This window comes from Camelus dromedarius, chromosome 9, assembly GCF_036321535.1.
Source record: "Camelus dromedarius isolate mCamDro1 chromosome 9, mCamDro1.pat, whole genome shotgun sequence".
In the NCBI taxonomy this organism is placed as follows: domain Eukaryota; kingdom Metazoa; phylum Chordata; class Mammalia; order Artiodactyla; family Camelidae; genus Camelus; species Camelus dromedarius.
In genome coordinates, this window is record NC_087444.1 from 23325367 (window position 1) to 23347288 (window position 21922).

The 21922-nt window shown below is 38.9% G+C and overlaps 1 protein-coding gene across 1 annotated transcript in view; it reads right to left on the bottom strand.

Moving 5' to 3' along the window:
* NOTCH2 (notch receptor 2) overlaps positions 1–21922 on the bottom strand; it is a 153280-nt gene that overhangs the window by 78901 nt on the left and 52457 nt on the right. The window contains exon 3 of the mRNA XM_031457916.2: positions 2440–2699. Within this exon, the coding sequence (XP_031313776.2) occupies positions 2440–2699 (260 nt within the window). The remainder of the gene's footprint in view (positions 1–2439; positions 2700–21922) is intronic.

Consider the following 21922-nt stretch of genomic DNA (forward strand, 5'->3'; position numbering starts at 1 on the left):
GCTACCACTAAATTTGGTATTCACGTGGCTTTTTGTTTTCATTAGTTTAAGCTTTGTTAAAAAATAAAAGTATGAGAACTGCCTGAATTGTTAATACTCCAATCGGTTGTCTAGGTAAATATTCAAATCTTTGACCCCTATAGAAAAGCAAATGAGAGTCATGACAGCTTCTTAAAAGGGAGAGAGAGGTGGCACATGAACACACAGAAGTGCTCTCTGTCTGTCAGGAAATATCAAATCAAAGGGGAAAGAGCAATAAAAATCTGGGCACAGCACATATATCTCAGGGTGCTAAGCAGAGAGGAAATGAAGGAACCAAAATTTTCCTTTCTATTTTTTCTTCATTCAACCAAGAAGTACTTACCCACAGTGGAGAACAGATAAAAATGGTTACTGCTGACAAGAGTCTATATCAGTGTTTGCCTACCACTGAAACAAAAAGGTCTCTGACCTTGGTTTCCCATACATGTTTTGTGCAGGAACTAACTTCCTGCCTCTGTTTCTTCATCTGTGAGTGGAGAGGAGCTCATAACGTCTGACTAGGTGGGCTACTGGGCTGTCACAAAACCGAACGGGTGAGCTTGACCTGCAGGGATCCCTAAAGTGACAGACAAAAGTGGCGGCTGTATAAAGATGACCAGAAGCCCAAAGAACACCAAGAAGAGATCCTTTTAACAGCAATGGAATATGCTTTAAGGATTTATTTCAGAGTAACATTTTAATTATGAAGAAAGCATTACTGCCATTTCCACTAGTTGGGATTAAAATGTTTTAAATGGATAAGCCCGCCCTTTGCTTGTGGAACAAAACAACTCAAAACTGACAATCAGGAAAAAGTTATTCTCTTAACCACCAGATCTCCTCAATGACTCACAGCATCAATGCTGTCACAGTCACAATGGAGATAATGGATCATCCTAACTATCTTCTACCTGTGCCAACACCTTTTAAAGAAAAAAACAGTAGAATATTCCAGACTAAGTGATTCAGTCTAGTCTTCTGAGTATGTTTTCCATTTTTCATTTTATCTACAGAATTGCTGGTAGTGGTGAGGAGACAAAATGGTGAATAGTTCTTTTCTTATGTAACTTAATAAACACTTATGCTTCATTCTGAATAAAGCTCAGATCCACATTTGAAGAACCCATAATAGAGTCAGAGGAGAGACATGTAAAAATTAATTACAACAAAATGCGACAGATAAAATAATAGAACATAGAGACTAACTGCATAAAGGAATCATGAAAGGGTCACTAAGAGTTTACAATAACATTGGGCAATCACCAATTATAGAAAGGGGCATTCCAGGCAAAAGGGTGTGCAACAGCATGGAGGCAAGAGGAAGTATGACGTTTTCAGGAAATGATGAGAATGCTGGCGTCACTACAGCTAGACGCTTGCGAGGAGATGAGGCTGTAAAGAAATTCAAGTCCTAGTGAATTTGTGAAGGGCTACAGAAGCCAAGTAAAACAGTTTGAAGTTTATTCTGCAGATGATGAAAACTCATTAGGCATTGTAAGCAGGCGAGTTTGTGAGCAGATTTGCACTTAGCATTAAAGGTAACGTGACAGGTAAACCAGATGGGGATAAAGGCAAGGACCCCAGTCAGGAAACAATTGCAGGAGTCTAGGTGAGAGATGACACGGACCTCAGCTACAGAGCAGCAGAGGAAATGAAGAGGAGTAGGCAGGTGAGAGAGGCAATTCAGAGGTTAGAGTAGGTGACTGAGTCTAAGTAGGGTACTAGTAAGTGAGAAGTAATTTCTAGTGTGAAGTGTTTGGAGTGGACATTGGCACCAGTATTTATAACAACATGTTGAGTTTGAGGAACCTGCTGAATGTCCAAGGATGAGATGCAATGGATAGTTGGGAATATGAGCCTGAATGGCAGGGTGGGGATGGACTATGAGAGTCATCAGCAAAGGATACAGATGAAAGCTGAAGCAACTGGAGATCATGAGAGTCCCTGGGGAAAGCAGTGATATGGCTCAAAAGAAGGCTCAAAACAGAGTTCCAAAGAACACAAAAATTAAATGAATGAGGACAAGGTCAAGGTGATACAGAAGCAAAAGGCACAATCAGTTTATAAAACCAGAAAAGCAAGTGCCCTGAATGTCTGGGGAGAGAAGATTTCAAGGAATAAGTTATCAATAACAACTCTTCTTCTGGAGACAGTGAAGTAATTCTGATTCCTGATCCGAATACACAGACTTTAGGCAGTCAACTACTTCTGAGTATTTGACTCTTTTTTTTTTCTCTTTCTCCTCTTTCAAAAGGAAGTTAAGGATACTTGATTGGAACATTCCAGTCCCTTACCATAATGTTAAACATGTATCAGAGTTGGGGGACCCTAAAGAGCCAGATGACAGTATCTAGAAGATGCTAAACAGAAGTACCTGCTCGGAATAGGAAAGTAGGGGTCTGAGTCCCACTTTGTTACCTGTAAAGCCGACTTGGCAGGAGCACTCATAGGCATCCCGGCTAAGCACATAACAGGTGCCTCCATTCAGGCAAGGCTGAGACACAAAGCAGGGGTGAGTGGTCGAGTACTGGCAGTCCTCGCCTGTGAACCCTGGGGCACATCGGCATGTGGCTTTCCCCAGCATAGCCTGGGCCACACATGTCCCACCATTCTGGCAGCGGTTCTTCTCACAAGGGTCTCGATGTTGACAATATTCTCCCAAGAAGCCCTCTGGACATCTGTGCGGAAAAGAGAGGAGATCATGAAAACATCTGACTTCTCGTAAGTCCAAAAACTTACAGGATAGAGCAGCCTATTCAAGAAAACTAGATTGTGAATTGAGAAACCTGGAGGTACAACCCGTAAAACTGCCTTACTTTAGGAAAAGAGGTGCTTAGAGAACTTAACCACACAGTCCTATGCCTTCTTGCATCTTGCCAGGTGACAGAATACAGGTGGGTGATCCAGCAAGGTCTGCCATGGCCAGTCAGCATGACCTTGATTCAGAGGCAAAATACAACCATAGCCTTTTTCATGTATGTACAGGCTGATCTGGTGTAACAGCACCTTTTTGCACACCATTGTTGATCCTTGTCTTTAAATCATTATCTTTCTCATTTTGACTAAGCCATTTGATAGAATTAAGATTTTTACATCATAATGCATGGACTGACCCTGTTATCCTCTCCAATTTTAAAATATATAAAATATCATGTGTTTTCTCTCAATTAACCACTGAGAAATAATAAGTTCTTCTTTTCTCGTTTCCACTGGGACATCAGTTGGCCTATATCTAAATTTCTGGGTTATGTTCAAGGGGCTGAAACTGTAATAAAGAAAAACGAGGTATAGGAATAGGGAAAGGATCAAAGGGGCTTTTCAGAAACTGAAATCTGTTAAGATATTAGTAGCAGGAAGCTTTTCTAAACAAAAAGAAAAGCAAAGAATATAATTAAAATAACATAAAAAATATCTAAGGTGCCATACAAGCACCAAAGCAAAAAAGGAAAGCAATTCAAGAATAATATTCTATAACATTTTCCACGTGTGTGTTGAGGAATCTTTTTATATGCTACCTATTGATGCGTAAGATATATAATCATCCCAAACTGCGTGTAATATTCTCTAAACAGCATAAAAAGGCATGGAAAGTCTCCATTTTCATAATGAAGAGGTTGTTTAAATAGGACCTTTAAGAAGCATTTAAAAGGAACACAAAGTCTTTGATTCTAACTATAAATTTTGCCATTTGGCTGTCGCCCCATATATTTGGTTCAACCTATTTCTCCATTTCACTTTTTGGAGGATAGAAAACTAAATCTACAAGGCTGTTTCACCATCACCTCAAAGATAACACATTTCAACCAAACTCTAAATCATCTCCCTCAAAACCAAGTCCTATCATGTATTCCTATAATACCCAATCACTGTGTCCTTACTCTCCCAATCACCCAGACTTGAAGCACTGGGGCCCTGTTTCACTCCTTCCCGTCTTGGCCAATCATATCCAAGGTGTTTCGTTAGCCATCAGTTGACCAGGTGAAATCTTTGGAGGTCATAATTTTGAGAAAAGAAGGAGGACTAGATCTTCGGGAACTAAGAACATGCCCAGAAGAATTACGCAGTAGCTAAAATGGCTGGAGGAGGAAACAGAGCTGGAAGGGCCTCTGGCTGGTAATGGATGGAACCCCGCACAGCCTTGTACTTTCCCAGAGCTGTGCACAGTAAGCAAGGCAGAGCCAGGAACAGCTAGATCTCTGAGCATCTTGATGAGCACATGAAGCTACAGAATGAAAGGCAGTGAGGAGAGGGCACAGCAATGAGACCAAAGACTGACTGAAGTTTCCTCATACGGTCAGAAGGTCCATGTGGAGTCCTGGTGCTATGACTTTGGACAAGTTACTTAACATCACTATCAGTTCTCTCACTTTAAAAATAGTTAATAAAGCTACCTACATCATGAGGCTGTTGTAAGAACTGAACAAAATCAAGTATGTGAAACCTTATAAATACTTAAAAGTTTTGCAAATGAAGAACTTTTCTTTTCCTCTTTGTACTTACTGAGGGAAAATATGATGCTTTATTCAAATCACAGCTTGATTTGATAATAGAATAGGACATTTTCTAATTATTTTTTAAGTAAAGGAGCAAAAATTGCATGTAGCATAGCTAAAATGAACCCCAAGCTATATTATTAAAAGCATTTATAGCTTATTCAAGAAATCTGTTATGGATGATGTTAAAAACTGAAATACAATTCTCATTCACAGGGACAGTCCTCTGGGCATTAAGCCTGCCTGACAACTCTTGATTCTCCCATATGGGAACTATTTACCTTGTAAATAATGGCAAACTTTTAAACCTGGGTGGGCTTCGCCCAGCTTTGCTACCATGACCACCTCCCCAACACTATCATGTGACATCTGCTCAGAGAATGCAAACTCACTTAAATACCAGCATCATAAACATGTAATGAAAACATAAGGTTCCCAGGAAAACAAAAATGAAACAATATGGAAGATTCTGGAGCCAAGCAAAAGTATTACTGAATTATCTGTTAGCAGGGTTTAATCTACATTGTTGCTCACTACCAAGTATATAAGAGTAAGTTTCAACTAAGATACTAAGAAACCAGTAAAAGTAGAGGTTGGCAAACTACATCTTGTGGGTCTACTCTGGCCCACTGCCTGTTTTTGTATGGCCTGAGAGCTGAGAATGGTTTTTACATTTTTAAATGGTTGGGAGAAAAAATCAAAAGAACAATAATATTTCATTTGAAATGTTTGAAAATTATGTAAAATGCAAATTTCAATCTCCATACATAAAGTCTTGTTGGAACACAACCATACTCATCCATGCAGGGATTGTCTATGGCTACTCTTGTACTACAATAACAGAGTTGAGTAGTTGTAAGGCAACCACATGGCTCGCTAAAGTATTTTCTATCTGGTGCTTTACCGAAAAAGTTTGCCAACTCCTGAGTAAGACAATATATGAAGCCTAATTCTATAAATAGCATCCAACATGCTTATCAATGATGCTGTTGATGACGAAGAAGAATGTTCTCATATCAGTTTCCACAAAGAACATTACACTCGTTCATTCATGCAACATTTACCAAGCACCTATTAAGTGCCAGGCATGGTTCTAGTGCTAGGGAAATCCTTGAACTCATGGAGTTTAAATTCTAGTAGAAGAAGACAAAAAACAAAACTAATAGGTAAAATATATAATAAATTTGTTAGGCAGAGTTAAGTGCTATGAGTAACAGTGAAACTGGTAAGGGCCATAGGAAGAGAATGCATTGGTAATACTGGGTTGGATAAGTGAGGTATTTCAGTAATAAACAGGAAAATCAGAGAAGGCCTCGCTGAGAAGGCATGTTTGAGTCAAGTCCTGAATGAGGTGAGGGACCCATGCAGGTAGCTATGGAAAGCATGTTCAAGACAGAAAGAACAGCAAATGCAAAGGCCCTTAAACTGGGAACAGTCCTGGCATGTTTGAGGAATAGCAAGGAAAACTCTTTGGCTCTACCTAAGGGATTAAGAAAAAGAGTGCCAGGAAACCGATGAGAGATGTAACCGGGAGGCAGATCATGAAGAGCCTTTAGGCCACTGTAAAGGATTCAGGGTTTTACTCTAAGTGAGATAATACTTAGATATGATGTACAACTGATTTATTCTTCTAAAGCCCACATACAGAACCACATCCTAGTTTTACATGAAACTAGAGCCATTGTTGGTATAATAATAAAGTCTTAATTTCTTATTTAAAATGTTCTAGCATTATAGACTGTTTATTCCTTTACCTTAAAACATATACAAGTCTTTTTTAACCTACATTTTTCACTAAGCCCCAATTCCCTTGTCAAATTCTTCTTCCTTCACAACCAAACTTCTATAATGGTAGCCTAATTTCAGATACTTTTCCTTTCTGTTCCATCTTCTTACTTGTCCCTTTGCAACAAAACTTTCGTTCTAATTATCGCCCAGAATCTATGTCCTAAGAGCAACGACTTACCCCTTATCAAGTTCAGTGATCTCATCTGAGATTTTATCACAAGGAAATTCTCTTTATGGAAGGTATTGCTGGCCATGCCTTCCATCACTTTCATCATTTTACATTTGGCTTCTATGACTCCCTCTGTCTATCTCAAAGCTCTAGAAATTTTTAGTCTAGATTACTGATTCCTCTACTTCTTCTTCCCCATCAACTACAGCCACCTTAAAAGGAAGTCTGGGCTGCACTGCTCTTTTCTCTCTTATGCATGTTATTTTTGTTGCTGTTCATTTCATTCTAAACAACCACCTTCAGCTCCAGTTCCATATGTTCGGTTTACTAAAAGTCATCTCCTTACCCTAATATATCCTGCCAATACTTGAAACTAAATATTTTTAAAGTAGGATCACTTTTCCATGAAACTTTAATTCATCCATTTTTCTAAGGCTTCCATTCACAATCTCAAAAGTCACTTTTGGTTAATCTTTTTACATTATCTATAACTTATTAACATATTCTGACAAGTCTTGCTAACCGAGTTCCCGCAGTACTTATCATTAATACTCACTGTTTCCTTTCTGAGAAAAAGTCTAATCATCTTAAAAGCCTCAGGCCAGACATCTTGTTACTGGCTTTTCCCCCACTTCTATCCATCCTTGGAAACTGGGATTCAAGGCACCCTAAGGTAACTTCTACCCAAAAAATAATTCTTTCTAAAATATCCCTAAAAGTTAATCACCAGTCTCTACTTGAATAAAAGCAGTTAAGCATGGTGTCTGAGAAACAGAATTCAATAAATACTTGAAGTCTTTATTGTTCCTGTACTAAGGGTACAGACACTAGAACCAGATCACCTGGATTTCAATCTCATTTACTCTATGAGTGATCTTGAGCAAGTTACTAGACCGCCTTGTTGCAAAATAGATTTAATAACAATGTCTACCTTGTAGGGTTTTAAATAACTGTAAAGCACTTAGAACAGTATCTAGTAAACACAGCAAAAGCCATGCACTTGTTCAGTAAAATAAAGGTACTGGCTCACTACTTTTGCAACAGAACTGTCTTCAGTGTAGGTGGATCCCATTGTCACAAACTCTTTCTTTCTGATGTCTTAAAATTCTGCCTTCCCTCCTAGGTATACACCCAAGATGGCTGAAAACATAAGTCCACACAAAAATTTGCAAAGAATACTTGTAGCAGTATTATTCACAATAACAAAAAGTGGAAGCAACCCAAATGCCCATAAGCTGATGAATGGATAAAGTGTGGTGTATTCATACAATGAAATATTATTTGCCATAAAAGAAGGAATGAAGATCTGACACATGCTATGACATGGATGAACCTTGAAAACGTCATGTTCAGTGAAAGCAGCTAGAGACAAAAGGCCACATATTGTATAATTTTGTTTTTGTGAAATGTCAAGAACAGGCAAATCCATAGAGACAGAAAGTAGGTTAGTGTTGTCAGGGGCGGGGAAGAGGGGAACTGGAGAGTGACTACTAAGGAGTAGAGAGTTTCTTTGAAAGGTAATGAAAATGTTTTAAAATTAGAAAATGTTGATGGTTATACTTAACTCTGAATACACCTGGAAACTATGTCCTAAGAGCAATGCATTTTGTAGCTACAATTTTCTGGAAAAGTCGATCTTTTAGACATTGTTTTTCAGGTCTGAAAAAAACCACTGAATTGTACACTTTAAAAGAGTGAATTTAATAGTATGTGAATCATATCTTATTTAAAAAAAATAATTCTGCCTCTCTACAATTTCTGCCTGCTGGCTATGCCTGTCTTCTAGAACAAAAAGGAACAAGCCTTCTGCTTCTCTCACATGTGACCCTTCAAAAATTTGAAGATAGCTATGTTGACTCTGTTTTCTTTTTTTCCAGGGTTCAATGCTTTGGACTATTCCAGACTTCCTCACCATTTCAGTGGCTCTCTCACGCTTAAGATAACAATGGTAATAATAATGACAGTGACCAACATTTTCGAAGCATTTACTGTGTGTTACGTATTTGCTAAGCGTTTTACAGCCATTATCTCTTTTATTAGTCCCTGTAACAGTATGTTACCCTATGATCTCAATTCTGAATATGAGGACCTTAAAGCTTAGAAAGATGATTTCACAGCTAGCAGACGTCAAAGGCAGGACACAAATCTAGGTTTAACTCCAGAGTCCATGTACTTCAAAACTGGACTATCTTGCCTACCTTCAACAAGGTGCTCCTAGTTCATCCAAAACTTCTTTTAAAAGGTAGGGCCCAAAATGGAAGAAAAAAAAAACAACACGTAGCATATATGTTCTTACCAGCACAGTGCTGAGCTGGACCATCACCTCCTGTGTGCCAGACACTGTTGTTTCTACTGCTGCAGCCCAAACCTACATTTACTTTTCTAGAAGTCACAAAATACTCCTATGTACTACCAAACACACAGTCGTTGAAAAGCCCATTTCCCCCCCACATGAATTACTTTTATGCCCTATTTCTCCTGTCCTGTATTTGTACATGTTCATCGAACCCAGTAATTGGAACTGTCATTTCTTTCTTTCATGCTGAATCTTTACCCCAAGTTTCTTTGATTGAGATAACTTTTACACTTTATTCATCTAATCACATAATTTCATCCCTGTACCAAACCTCAGAAGCCAGCTGGTCTGAACCCTATTACACTGATAAGGACACCAAAGCTAACGGATCTGCCCCAAGTTTGTTGTCTGTAAATCTAGAAATTTCCCCAGTTTTGCGTCATCTACAAATGTATTTCTAGATTCTTCATGAAAACATATAATAGCACTTAGCTGAAAGTATTCTACAAAGTCTTTCCCCAAGACTGGCACCTATTCAGTCAGCTCTATCATCTTAATTACACCAGCATCCTATCCACACCTTTCCATAAGGAAAGCCAGAAAATTGCTCACTGAAACTAAGCACACCACTTAAAGAATAATACTCCTCAAGAATAATTTTAGTCATGTCACTTCTCTGCTTGGAAACTAGCTTTACTGCTCAGCCCTTCAAATCCAAGTTCCTTAGAATCTGTCTGCCTCACTCCTACCAAATGTCTTACTCCCTAGTAACCCATAACTTAAACACTCAGGATTATTTCCACACTCTCTACTGTTTCCTATGTAAAAATCTTCTTTCTAATTTCCAGTAAGAAATATCACACTTTCCCATCTGATACGTGTCTGAGTTATTTTTCCTTTTTCTATCCTGGCTTCAAAGATCTGCTCAAAGCTTTCTCCAAACCATCTCACCCATCTCTGACCTAACAGTAGTTACATTCTATGTTATACATTACATTATTTCTATCAATATGACTCTTCTTCATTTAAGCCACTGTTATGTCCTTCCTGTGCCTCTCTCAAACTCCCAGTTGATTTTGTGTGTGTGGGTGGGTGGGTAAGGGCGTGTCTAGAGACCCTGGTGCAAGTGCCTTGAATACCTTGAACTCCTATTTACCACTAAGTACTTCATTCCAAACCAGGTTAAATGTCACATGATGGATAAAGTCAGTCTCTCAAACCAAACCTGTTACAAAATACCTTACCAACCCCACACTGTGCTCTGCCTGGTAGAACAAAGGCCAAGGTCACCATAAGAAACATCCTGAGGTACAAGATTATCCCTCACACCCCGGAGGCTAAGCAGAATTATGGACATGGGAAGAAAAGGGAGAGGCGGGGAAGTGAGGCAGCCAAAAGTAAAGGACCCCTGTTTCCTAAGGCAGGAGACCTTTCAACTTTGCAAATCTCTGTTCAACTGTAATACAAGTATACCGTACACCCTGTGAGTCTGAGTAGGAATTAAGACTCTGCTGAAAACAAGAGCTTAAATAGGTCTCTTCTTGAGATGGCTTGAGTTGATTTTATCATCCAAGTTCCCTTACAAATCTACAGATCTATAATGTCACCTCAGAACAATTTTTAGGAAATAGCCCACATCTTGAACTGAAGGTTTATGTAAAAAAATTTCTAAAAAATAACCGAATAAATCTAACACTTGGCCTTTTGCTCCCCAACTATATAAACGCCCTCCTCCCGGGACGGAATTTATCACTCATCTAAGCAGTTCTCTCAGTGACTTCCTCCTAGTCTCTCCCCTTCTCTGGCTGCGGATCTCTGAGAGAACAGAGTTCACAAAGGAGGCTGCGAGTACAGGGAAACTGGGGAGGGGAGGGGGGGCTTCTTCCCTGTAAACTAGTTTCATAAACTAACCTGAATACTTATCAGCTCCATCACAGATATATTCATGCCTTTTTCTGAAAAAGTCCGCCATTTCTGACATGAAGAGGTCCCCTCTCATTGTTCCTGCGCACACACACACACACACACACACACACACACACAGAGGGAGTGGGGTAAAGGGGAGGGAAGGAGGGAAGAAAAGAGGGAGAAACAAGGGATCCCTCCTAATGGAACTGGAACACATTCCAACTGAAAGGTTGCCCATACAGTCCTCCCTCAATAAAGCAGATGAAAACCAGACCCCAACTCTCACATGTCACCAGCAGCCTGAATTCGTTTACATGTAGCCACTGTACAGATTTCAACAGAGCGGGGATGTGAACAGCAATTCCAACCTATCTGGCAATGGCTGCAGTTCGGGGTCCGTCTCCCTAGTAATACAGGACAGAAAAACTTGTTCTTTCAAGTTTCCTAAGTGAATAGCCACTCGTCTAGAGAAAAGCTTAAAACACTGTAGCAGCTTGTGTCAGCTCCAAGATGACTGAAGTCTGAGCAGGAAATAAGCCCCTTTTCCAAATAAAAGCCAGTGTTCTCCCTCCCTTGTTTTCTCCACCGAATGTTCTGTATCAGCAGGGTGAGCCCAAATGGCATCCAGGGCTTTGCTGCAGCTCTGCCTTTAGTTTTTTGTTTTTGGGTTTTTTTTTTTTTTCCGTAAGGATTTGGTCATTAAAAAAATAAAACCACAAAGCAAAACTCCACCACATACAAGAAGTAGAAATAGAGAGGCGTGCTTTACAAAACATCTATTTCAAAATCATGATTTTTTAAAAACTATACAGAATGTGGAACGGAGGGGAAAAAAATGTCTCATGTGGGTTGCGTCGGCCCTGCAGCTGCTCCTCATTAAAGCTCCTCTTTACTCCCTCTGGGCTGGCTTCCAGCAGAAAATTCTTTAAACAGAACTCTGCTTTCAACCCACTTTCTTCTTGCTCTGGGCCTCTCGGCCCCCCAATCCGCAGTGGCAGCCTGCCCTAGTTGAGCTCTGAAGCGGGGGAGCTGTCGTTAAGGTAAATGAGGTAAGGGCAGAGGGAAAAAAAAAAAACAAAACCCAGAAACCAAATTAAGCATTGGTCAGTAACAAAGGTCTGCAGTTTGAAAAGGCCCCAAATCAGTCTGTTCTTTCCTGTGACCATAATGCCAGCTTAGTTTCCTGCCCCCTCCCCCAGCCCCCGTTAAAGTAGATAAAAATAATTGCTAACAGCCAAGGCTAACTGTAACCAGTTAAAGTTCCTATGTAACATGTAATTCCCAAGGCTCTGGCTTACAAACTTCTAATGCCCCAGAGCCTACAGAATCAAGTCCAAACTCTTCAGTTGGCCTTCAAGAGGCGCAACCTACTTGTCCGACCTCATCGTCCCCCTCCTCCTGGTACCCCCAATCTGATATCTCATCACTGTTAACTTTTTAATTCTGTAACTCTGTGTAAAGGTAACTAACTGGGTTATGCTAACTACTGAATTTGTTTTTTAAAAAAAGTACAGGAATACTTCTTGTTAACTTCCTGGTAAAGTGGAGACGAAAAGGGAAGAGCTCTGTCATGTTGACTTCTTACCATTCCCATTCCCACTGTCACCTCCCCTCACCCAAAAAAGAAAGAAAAAAAAAAAAAAAGGAAACATTATGGCTTAGTCAGCAAGAATTAAAAACAAAAAGAACTGAAAAAAAGTATTCACATATAGTGTTAGGGCCCAGTGCTGGGCTGTTTGTGGTAAAACACACTTTCTAGGGCTTTGCTGGTTTGATGTAAAGGAAACAAAGACAAATATACAATTTCTCTCTCTCTCTCTCTCACTCACACACACACACACAACTTTTTCCTTTTTTTACCACAACTAATAAACAAAGACTACCAAATACTGCAGGACAGCCCATTTTTCTACTATGTAAATTCAGCTTCCTGAACAGAACATTTCTGCTTTTCTTGTAGAAGTATTTCAGAAAATGTTAATCTTGGTTCCCACATTAGGCTGAATGCTTCCAAATTAAAAGTTTCCCACAGGAAAAGAATTTCACGGGGAATTGTGAGGCTGGGAATTATCTGCTGAAATGCCACCTCACTTGGTTTCCATGTGTTCAGGTTTTTCACCACCCCCCTCATCTGAATAAAGCAGTAAACACACACTGATTTTAATAAATACAAACCAAAAAGAAGCTGCAGCTTTAAAGCTGTTAATTCACAGCATTGTTCATCTTCATCTGAGACTATGAAATCAGTAACCACTGCAATGGGAACCCATGCTTTATTTACACAAGAATTTGCAAACACCCTTATCTTCCAATTTATAGTCTGGGCTCATTTATCAGAACTCAAAAGCTGAACTGAGAGCCTCGCCTCTTCAATCATCACTTGAAAGATTGGGCAAGGGCACACAAACAGCGTTGAAATGCTTGTGTTGCTCCTATAACGGAAGGTGGCCTTTCCTCTGTCTTGGAGCACACAATCGGTACCTTACCATATTTCACTGCACTGGACCCTGAGAAAATGTCTACTTGTGATTACAACATGGCATGCATATTCTAAACATATATGAGTTTACAAAGAGCATTCTTCACAATAATAGGAAAAATGAATGAGTTAAGCCAGTTGTTCCCAAGCGACGCACTATACAGTTACTGCATGGAGTCTGCAAATGCTAATTAAACACTCTCTAGACTACTAAATAATGTCCTATCTATATTTAAATGGACTGTAAATGCTGTTATAATTATTAAAACATAAAGGTTTATAAAAGTTATTGCATTCTTAGTAGATTTTGACATTATGCCTTGTATTCAAACAAGAGACTGAGAAATGCTTTCATCTCAAGATCGTCTCCCCCTTACACCTTACACTCTTGCTAGGCTCAACTTCTTTCGGCTCCTGTGCCTCCAGACCTTTTGTACATGCTGTTCACTCAGCGCAACACACTTTTCCCCACTCTTTTCTCATAGTTAAGTCCTAAAATTCCTTTAAGCTTCAGCTCAAATTTTATTTCCTTTAAGAAATAAGCACGACACCCAGCTGTATAATTCTGCAACCCTAATATATATCATTCATTATCCCATTATTATGATTACTTGTCTTCCCCAACAGACTAAGAATTGTTCCTCACCATACTCCCAGTGCCTAAGACAATAACTGGCATATAGATGGCATGCGACTATTCAATGCTCATATTCTTAACAGGGCAAAATGCAAGCGTGCATGGAATCTTCACACCCTAAAGACTCTTTAAATATACTCAAAGTTTGGGAACCACTAGGTTGAGCTATTTACCCAAAGGATTAGCAACACTAATTAAGATTCCTGATATATGGAAGACTTCTTAACCTTCACTCTCCCCTGAATCAAAGTGGGCCAGCCAAGCTATATGGAGTAGATTTTTGAAATCATATTTCCCCCCAAAGTATGAACTTACATACACACATATATACACACACATACACACACAGATACACTGACTGCATTTTCTTTTATACATCTATTAATCTTTTACTAATTTTTGATAAAACATTCATTACATGAACCACCAGGATCCTGAATGACAGAACTTCCTACAAAGTGGCCTCAGTGGCATGAACTGCTAAATTCTTTAGAGACTGAGCAGTAAAAAGTAACAAAATTTCAGAGAAAAAAAATTGTGTGTGGGTGCTAGCTTTCTGTTCTCCAACATAAGGAGATAACCACCTGTAAAGTTCTGAAGTCCAAGAAATATCTGAAACCAGAAAGCACAAAAAGCTTATGGTTTGATCAGAAAGGATTCCTAGTTCAAAAATAATCATACCCAAATCATATCAAACCAAACCTGAATGTGAGAGTAGGCTGAAGAAAAGTCTGAATTTCTTCAAACTTTAAGAGGGTAAAAAAAATCTTTCTTTGTAGATTGTGAATAAACTATTCTCCAAAAAAAGTAATAATCAAATGTACACATATGCAAAACCATTGAATCGATAATTGAAAAATATGATTGCAAAATTCACTGAAACAGTACAAAATCCCGCTTATATGGCCTTAATTCGAATCACAGATAATTAAGAGTGGACTTCATGGGAAATAAATAACAGTGTCTTGAACGCTATTTCAAGACAAAAACCACTAGTTCCCATAAGAGACAGGACCAAGGGGTAAAACACTGGTTCTTGGGGGGTAAAAAAAAACTTAGATATTACAATGGTTTATGGCCTTCCAAAGGGCCACAGCAGCTACACAGATACACAATATACCTATAGTATTAAAATTGCATGGGTTTAGGGAAAAAACTCTAAAACGGCTCCTTTTGGGCAAGAGGTGATAGTGATAAAAAAAAAATTTTGAGAAACACTGAGATAGCATATACAAATAAAGTAATTTTTAGCCTAGTATTTGGCACTCATGACACTCATAAATGTTGGTTGAATTAAATAGAAAAGCTTCCTATAAATGCTGCCTGTATTAGTATACATTCAAACTCAACTCAGCTTTGGAAATTCCTTCACCTACACCTGATCTACTGTATGAAATCAAAGTCTATATTTCCATAGGGACAAAGTGAAAATCCTACAAAGCTAAACGGTGATCTAATGAGAAAATTTATCTAACATACATCCAGATACCATACAGATTACTTCTTTTGAAAGTCCCCAAGGCTATCATCATTTTATGTACTCTTGCCTTCTTTTAACAAAAACAGCAAAACCCACAAACCCCCATCATGTGGACGATGCCTACAATGCATGTGAAGAGTCTTAGCCTACTGGTGCCTGTACTTAGAAGCATGCTCTATCATCAGTGACACAACTGGGACTGGATTTGGTTTGTTTATCTGTTGTCCTCTAGATTATAAGCTTTTGAGAACAAACAATTATTAAAATCATCACCATCACAATAATCACCCAAAAAACTTTTCCACACAAAGGATAACTTTCACAAAGTCAATGATATCTTACAACATTTATTACTTTCATGGCAATATGAGAACAGCTATTGTCAAAGAAAAAAATGTAATATTTTTATTTATATTATTGATGATGCTCATTAATTTAACAGGATCTCGGCTTTGGTGCAGATCTCCAGTATAGATCATCTCAACTAGAAAAGTGGCATCAACCAAAAATGGATACAAGAAGATCAGATAAAATTCTTTGTTCTAACTTCAGCAACATCTGCTTCGAGAATTTGTTCTGTATATTAAAAAAAAAATCTTGCCACAGAGAATGGTTCTTCCAGTCTACATCGTGTACCCTGGAAGGACATGAAGCGTTTCAAGTGGCTATTATGCTCTAAGGTAAAGGTCAGCAAATATTGCTCTGGGCAAAATCCACGGGCCACCTGTTTTTGTACCTCCAGCCCAGGAGCTAAAACTGGCTTTAACCTTTTTCAAATGGTTACATTTTAAAGGGGCATATAAACCTACATCATATCCTCAGTATGCTTCTTGACCAGCAAAGCCGAAAACATTTAGCATCTGGCACTTTAAGAAAAATTTTGCTGATCTCTGCTCTAAGACCAGGACAACATTATAGTATATGTAGGCTAAAAACACCTTCAAAATATGTGCTTACCATTTAGGTAACTTCTTTTGTTTTCTAGATGTCAGGCCACTTTAGGAGCACTTGTTACAGATAAACTATTTTTAATTTCAGAAAGTCAATCCAGTGGTCAAAGGATCATCATTGTTAATTGCCATACCACTGCATAATTAGAACCAAAGATAATAAAAATAATGGACATCATGGAAAAAAAATTATGGTGTATGACCCTAATGTGATGACTCAAGACAAAAACCACTACTTCCCTTAAAATATAGGACCATGGCCCAAACGGTTTAAAAGAAACTTAGACATTACAATGATTTGTGGCCTTCCAAATCAGAGAAACTGAGTATCAAACAAGAATCTTGAAAGTAATGCACTCAAGTTCATACAAAGTGAAAATCAATGCATCCTGAGAAGCATTCCACTCACTAAACAAAATCAGGGCAAAGCCACACCTGATGTGGCTACATCCTCCTGCACCATTCTGCTTAAAAAACCCATGTCCAGTGAGTGATAGATGAGATGTACTTTGGCCATACTTACAGATAGAAAGATAGATAGATAGATAGACAGAATGACAGACAGACAGACAGGTATGTAGTTATGAGTTTGTTTTTTATATGAATAAGAATAAAAATATAATTAGTATATTGTTTTACAAAAATCTTACCCAAGACTTTAGCATGTTCCCAGATCTTTCTGATAGAGTGGCTCCCCACAGACCCTTCCTCTTCATCAGCCCTGGCTCTGCCACTGGATATTAATCCTGAACAAGCCACTTTACCTCTCTGAGCCTCAGATTCCTCATGTATTAAGATGCTAGGCCAAATAATCTCTAATATTCCCCTTAACTCTAAAATTGTATGACTGAATTAGGTATGTTCCACTGCCCCTTGGATTTTAATATCCTTAAAGAGGATTAAAGACCCCCACAGGAGGAACTCAAAAGAATTCCCACATTGTTTTGTCTCATGGAATGTTAAAAAATAAAAATGTATAGCTGGAGTTAAAATTCTTGGTCTTTCAAACTGCTTCATAAAAGCCCTAAATTGTTGGGGGTTTTTCATTATGCTTTTCTCTCTTCCTCTTTTCTCCTCTTCTCTCTGTATATTCACCCTGAACATCAGTTCCTTGAAAGTTAGCACCAAGAATGAAAAGAAACAGTGTGAATCTTTAGATCACCTAACAGGGTGTGAGAAACATCTTTTAGTCCCAGTCTACTTTCTAATCAGGTATGTAATGCAGGCTAAGTCACTTGGCCATATTAAGCCTTGGGCTCCTCACATATCAAACAAGATGACTGGGAAAGGTGCTCGTCAAAATCCCTTCAACCTCCTAAGTATGATGACAATTCCTATTTTTGAAGTCCCTCAGCAATACTGCTCAAGAATGTAATGATGCTTGCTGACAGTAATGCTTGGAGTCAGTGGTTGTATCTGTCTTGACCACTGACCCACTCCAAGTAGGGGCTCCCTGTCATCCTTCTAAGTGCACAGACAGTTCAACACACGCTTGTGTAAATGAATTGTTGCATAACTCACACTTTCAGCTAACCCTTCACAGGAAGCATAAGAAAGCAAAGAATAAGCAAAAGAGAAAGAGCAATATTTTTAAACAAGATATGGAAAATAAAGAGGAACTCTGAGCCTAAAAGGGGAAAAAAAGGCCTTACCATCTTCCCCAAGACATCTGGCCAACATGAGAGCCTGTTTTCTTCAGCACAGAATGGTGGTAGACACTGCAGTCCCTTTATGGAATCTGATCTGCTGATAAGTTACACAAGACCAAAAATGACCAACGTGTATGTAAAACTGTGGTCTGGGAAGAGATGTACCAAATTTAAACTTGCAGGAAGTCAACCACTTAATTAAGTTCATGTAGGTAGGACCTTTTTCCAGATATAATTTTTACATACCCTCTCAACAGTGTGTCTATCTTCCCCAGCTCAGAATGTTCTCATTAATTCTTATAAAATTTAGGAAAGAATAGGTGATGTCCCATAATTAGAGAGTTTGCATCTCTGAAGATTAATTATGAACTCTGATTGTCAAGGTCAGCCTTTGCCTGGAAGGAAATGAGTCAACTTTCATTAGTAATCAAGTTCTGCCCATGTTTTAGGAGTGACCCAGAAATTCAAGGCCATGAGTTTTAACAATGTGAGACAGAGAACCAGACACCACAAATATTATATACAAATAGAACTAAGACAGAAAAATTAAAGTCAGAGAGGTTCCTGAGGTACTTTTCAGGATGAGTGAGGTTTCAGAAGGGGCAAGTTGCCCAGTAAAATAATTCTTCATGGAGATGTCTCTGGCTTACACAATAAGAACCAGCATTTCAAAATCTTAAAGAGACAGGAGGTTAAAGGGCTAAGGCGCTACCATGATCTCGGCAAAAGGATCACAACCACTGTCAAATGTTTTCCACACAGAATAGGCATCCCTGGTTTACGCTAGATAATTGAGGGTTTGGATATGTACTATATAATCAGAGAAAACAAGTAGTAGAGGACATGAGCTAATTTGGGGTAACCAGAGATCTGCCTAACAGATGCTTGCTTACTCTGGATCTCTAAAATGAACTGGATCAGGCCAATGATATGCTGGACAGAAGGGATCTGAGGTCGGGGGATACCTGAATTCTCAGCTAGGAGAACGTGTGATGCCGTCTATGAAAACTGATGCCGTCTGTAGTGTCTCTGTTTTTTCATCTCTCCTCCTATCCCAACCCACTCTTTTTCTTGCCTCAGAGATTCTTGAATTCTGAGTTTCCCCTGTAAATGGTATCCACAAGCCTACCTGGCCACTCTGCTCTGGGAGCAGCACAAGACTCAACAGTCAAGGCTGAAAACGTCTGGAGGAGGGGAGAGATGACTGCTCCCAGCTGCCCTCTCTTCCTATCCCCTGGTCCCCCCTTCACCCCACAAGACAGTCTATCTTCAAGCATCAGGCCAACATGTGCTAAAGGAATGATTTTTTTAAATCAGTTATCTGTCATTGTAAAACCAGATTAATATACCTACTGGTTTACTAAAACCTCACACAAACTGAAGTACAAAAAGAAGAGAGCAACCAAGATGTAGAAAAGTTTTTAAATGGTGGCATTAAGAAAAAAATGATAAAGATATTGGTAATGATTATTCCAGGTAATAATAATAGCCCTTCTAGCCCCCTCAGTCTCTCTACTTCCATCCTTCTACCTATTCATCTGCTAAGGCACACAGTCAATATTCTCAAATTTATTCTCAGATTATAAGTGGTCCACAGAAAAACTCTCTGGTTTTAGTCTTGTGTCCCATAGCAGTCATTTCCTTGTCTGAATCTGCATAGTTGTCATCACCTGTGCCGCTACTCTGGGCACCTGCAGGCTCTCTTATTTTACACACACATGCATGCTTCATCTCCCCAACAAGATGGCAAGACAGGGGGAGGGTACAGCTCAAGTGGTAGAGCACATGCTTAGCATGCACAAGGTCCTGGGTTCAATCCCCAGCACTTCCTCTAAAAACAAATAAATAGACCTAATTACCTTCCCCCCAAAAACCAAAAAAAATTTAATTTAATTTAAAAAAAAAAAGATGGCAAGACATCAGAGGACTGCCACCACATCTTATGCAGGAGAAGCAACATTCATTAGCAGACCATCCTGAGGTATAGATACTTGTGAATAAGAAAGTCAGACAGCACAGGCCTCTTGGGCCTTTATGTCTATTCACAACATCCAGCCCAGTGCTTAATCAGAGTAACCAGCTCAATAAATACCAGTAAGATGAAAATTAAACTTTTCTTTGAAGAGTGCTATGGACTGAGTGTTTGTGTCCCCTCAAAATTCTTATGTTGAAACCCTAATAACCAATGTGATGTTATCTGGAAGGGGGACCTCTGGGAGATAATTAGGTAGATGAAGTCATGAGAGTAGGGTCCTCATGATGGGATTAGTGCCCTTAAAAGGAGACTAGAGCTTTCTCTCCCCACCATGTGAGGACATAGTGAGAGGGCGGCCACCTGCAAATCAGGAAGAAGGTCCTCACAGGGAACAAGCTAGCCAGCACCTTGATCTTGGACTTCAGCCTCCAGAACTGTGTGAAATAAATGTCTATTGGTTAAGCCACCTGGTCCTTGGTAGTTTCTTATAGCAGCCTGAGCTGACTAAGACAAAGAGTGAGAGTCCTAAAGTGCCTCAGAGTCTATCTGACTTTCAAGTAGTGTTCAGGATACAGTACAGATATAGAAACTGCAGGAAAGTGGCCTGAATCTACACAGACTCAGTACCCTGCATGCTGCCATTTGACATAAGGCATAATCAGGTTCTTTTCTCTTCAACACCTACCTTGTCCTCATACTTACGTAAAGAAAAAAACTGGATATACTGTTCCAGTTGGATGTGCTTACTGAGTAATACCACCTGTCACTTAATAACGCCTTTATTGGTCTTTGTTTTCACTTTCTTTTCATAAAGATCCAAGTAGGAGTTCATTTGGGAGAGGAACATTTTATTTACTTATTTTTGTGTGTGTATATATATGTATATATATTTTAATTGAAGTATAGTCAGTTTACAATGTCATGTCAATTTCTCGTGTACATCTTAATGCTTCAGTCACACATGAACATACAAATATGTTCTTTCATAATCTTTCTTTTCACATTCATATTCCTTTTCACCATAAGTTACTGTAAGATATTGACTATAGTTCCCTGTGCTATACAGTATGAACTTGTTGTTTATCTACTTTATATATATTAGTTAATATCTGTAAATTCAAACTCCCAGTTTATCCCTTCCCACTCCCTTCCTCCCCCGTAACCATAAGTTTGTTTTCTGTTTCTGTGAGTCACTTTCCATTTTTGTAAATAAGTTCATTTGTGGCATTTTATAGATTCCACATATAAGTGATATCATATGGTATTTTTCTTTCTCTTTCTGCCTTACTTCACTTAGAATGACATTCTCCAGGTCCATCCATGTCACTGCAAATGGCATTGTTTTATTCTTTTTTATGGTTGAGTAGTATTCCTTTATATATATATATACACCACAACTTCTTTATCCAGTCATCTGTTGATGGACATTTAGGTTGTTTCCATGTCTTGGCTATTGTAAACAGTGCTGCTATGATCATTGGGGTGCATGTATCTTTTTGAATTAAGGTTCCCTCTGGATATATGCCCATGAGTGGGATTGCTGGATCATACGGTAAGTCTATTTTTAGTCTTTTGAGGAATCTCCATACTGTTTTCCAAAACAGCTGCACCAAACAACATTCCCACCAACAGTATAGGAGAGTTCCCTTTTCAGGAGAAGAACATTTTAAACAGAAGGTAACTGCATTAATAAGGGAAGGCTGAAGGCATCACTATAAGAGTTGGTAATACATTTGAACACAGAGGAGGAAGTGCTAGTGAAGATTATTGATGATGGATTAATAGGATATAGAGAACTTCGGGAAGAAGCAGAGAAACTGTAATTTACCTTACATCAAGATGTAAAGTCAACCTCAACTAAGACAAATATGAAACATTCACATAATACACATACACACCAGAGACAGACAGACACACGACACACACAGGAGGGTGGGGGCGGAGGAAACATTACATTATTCCTAGCTACAAAATTCCTAGCTACAAGATGCTGTGAAGAGGGCCTAACAAAAACCCCCACCACGCCCACACATTCATGCTAGCTTAACAAAAAAAAAGTGCTTGGAAATTTCTAGAT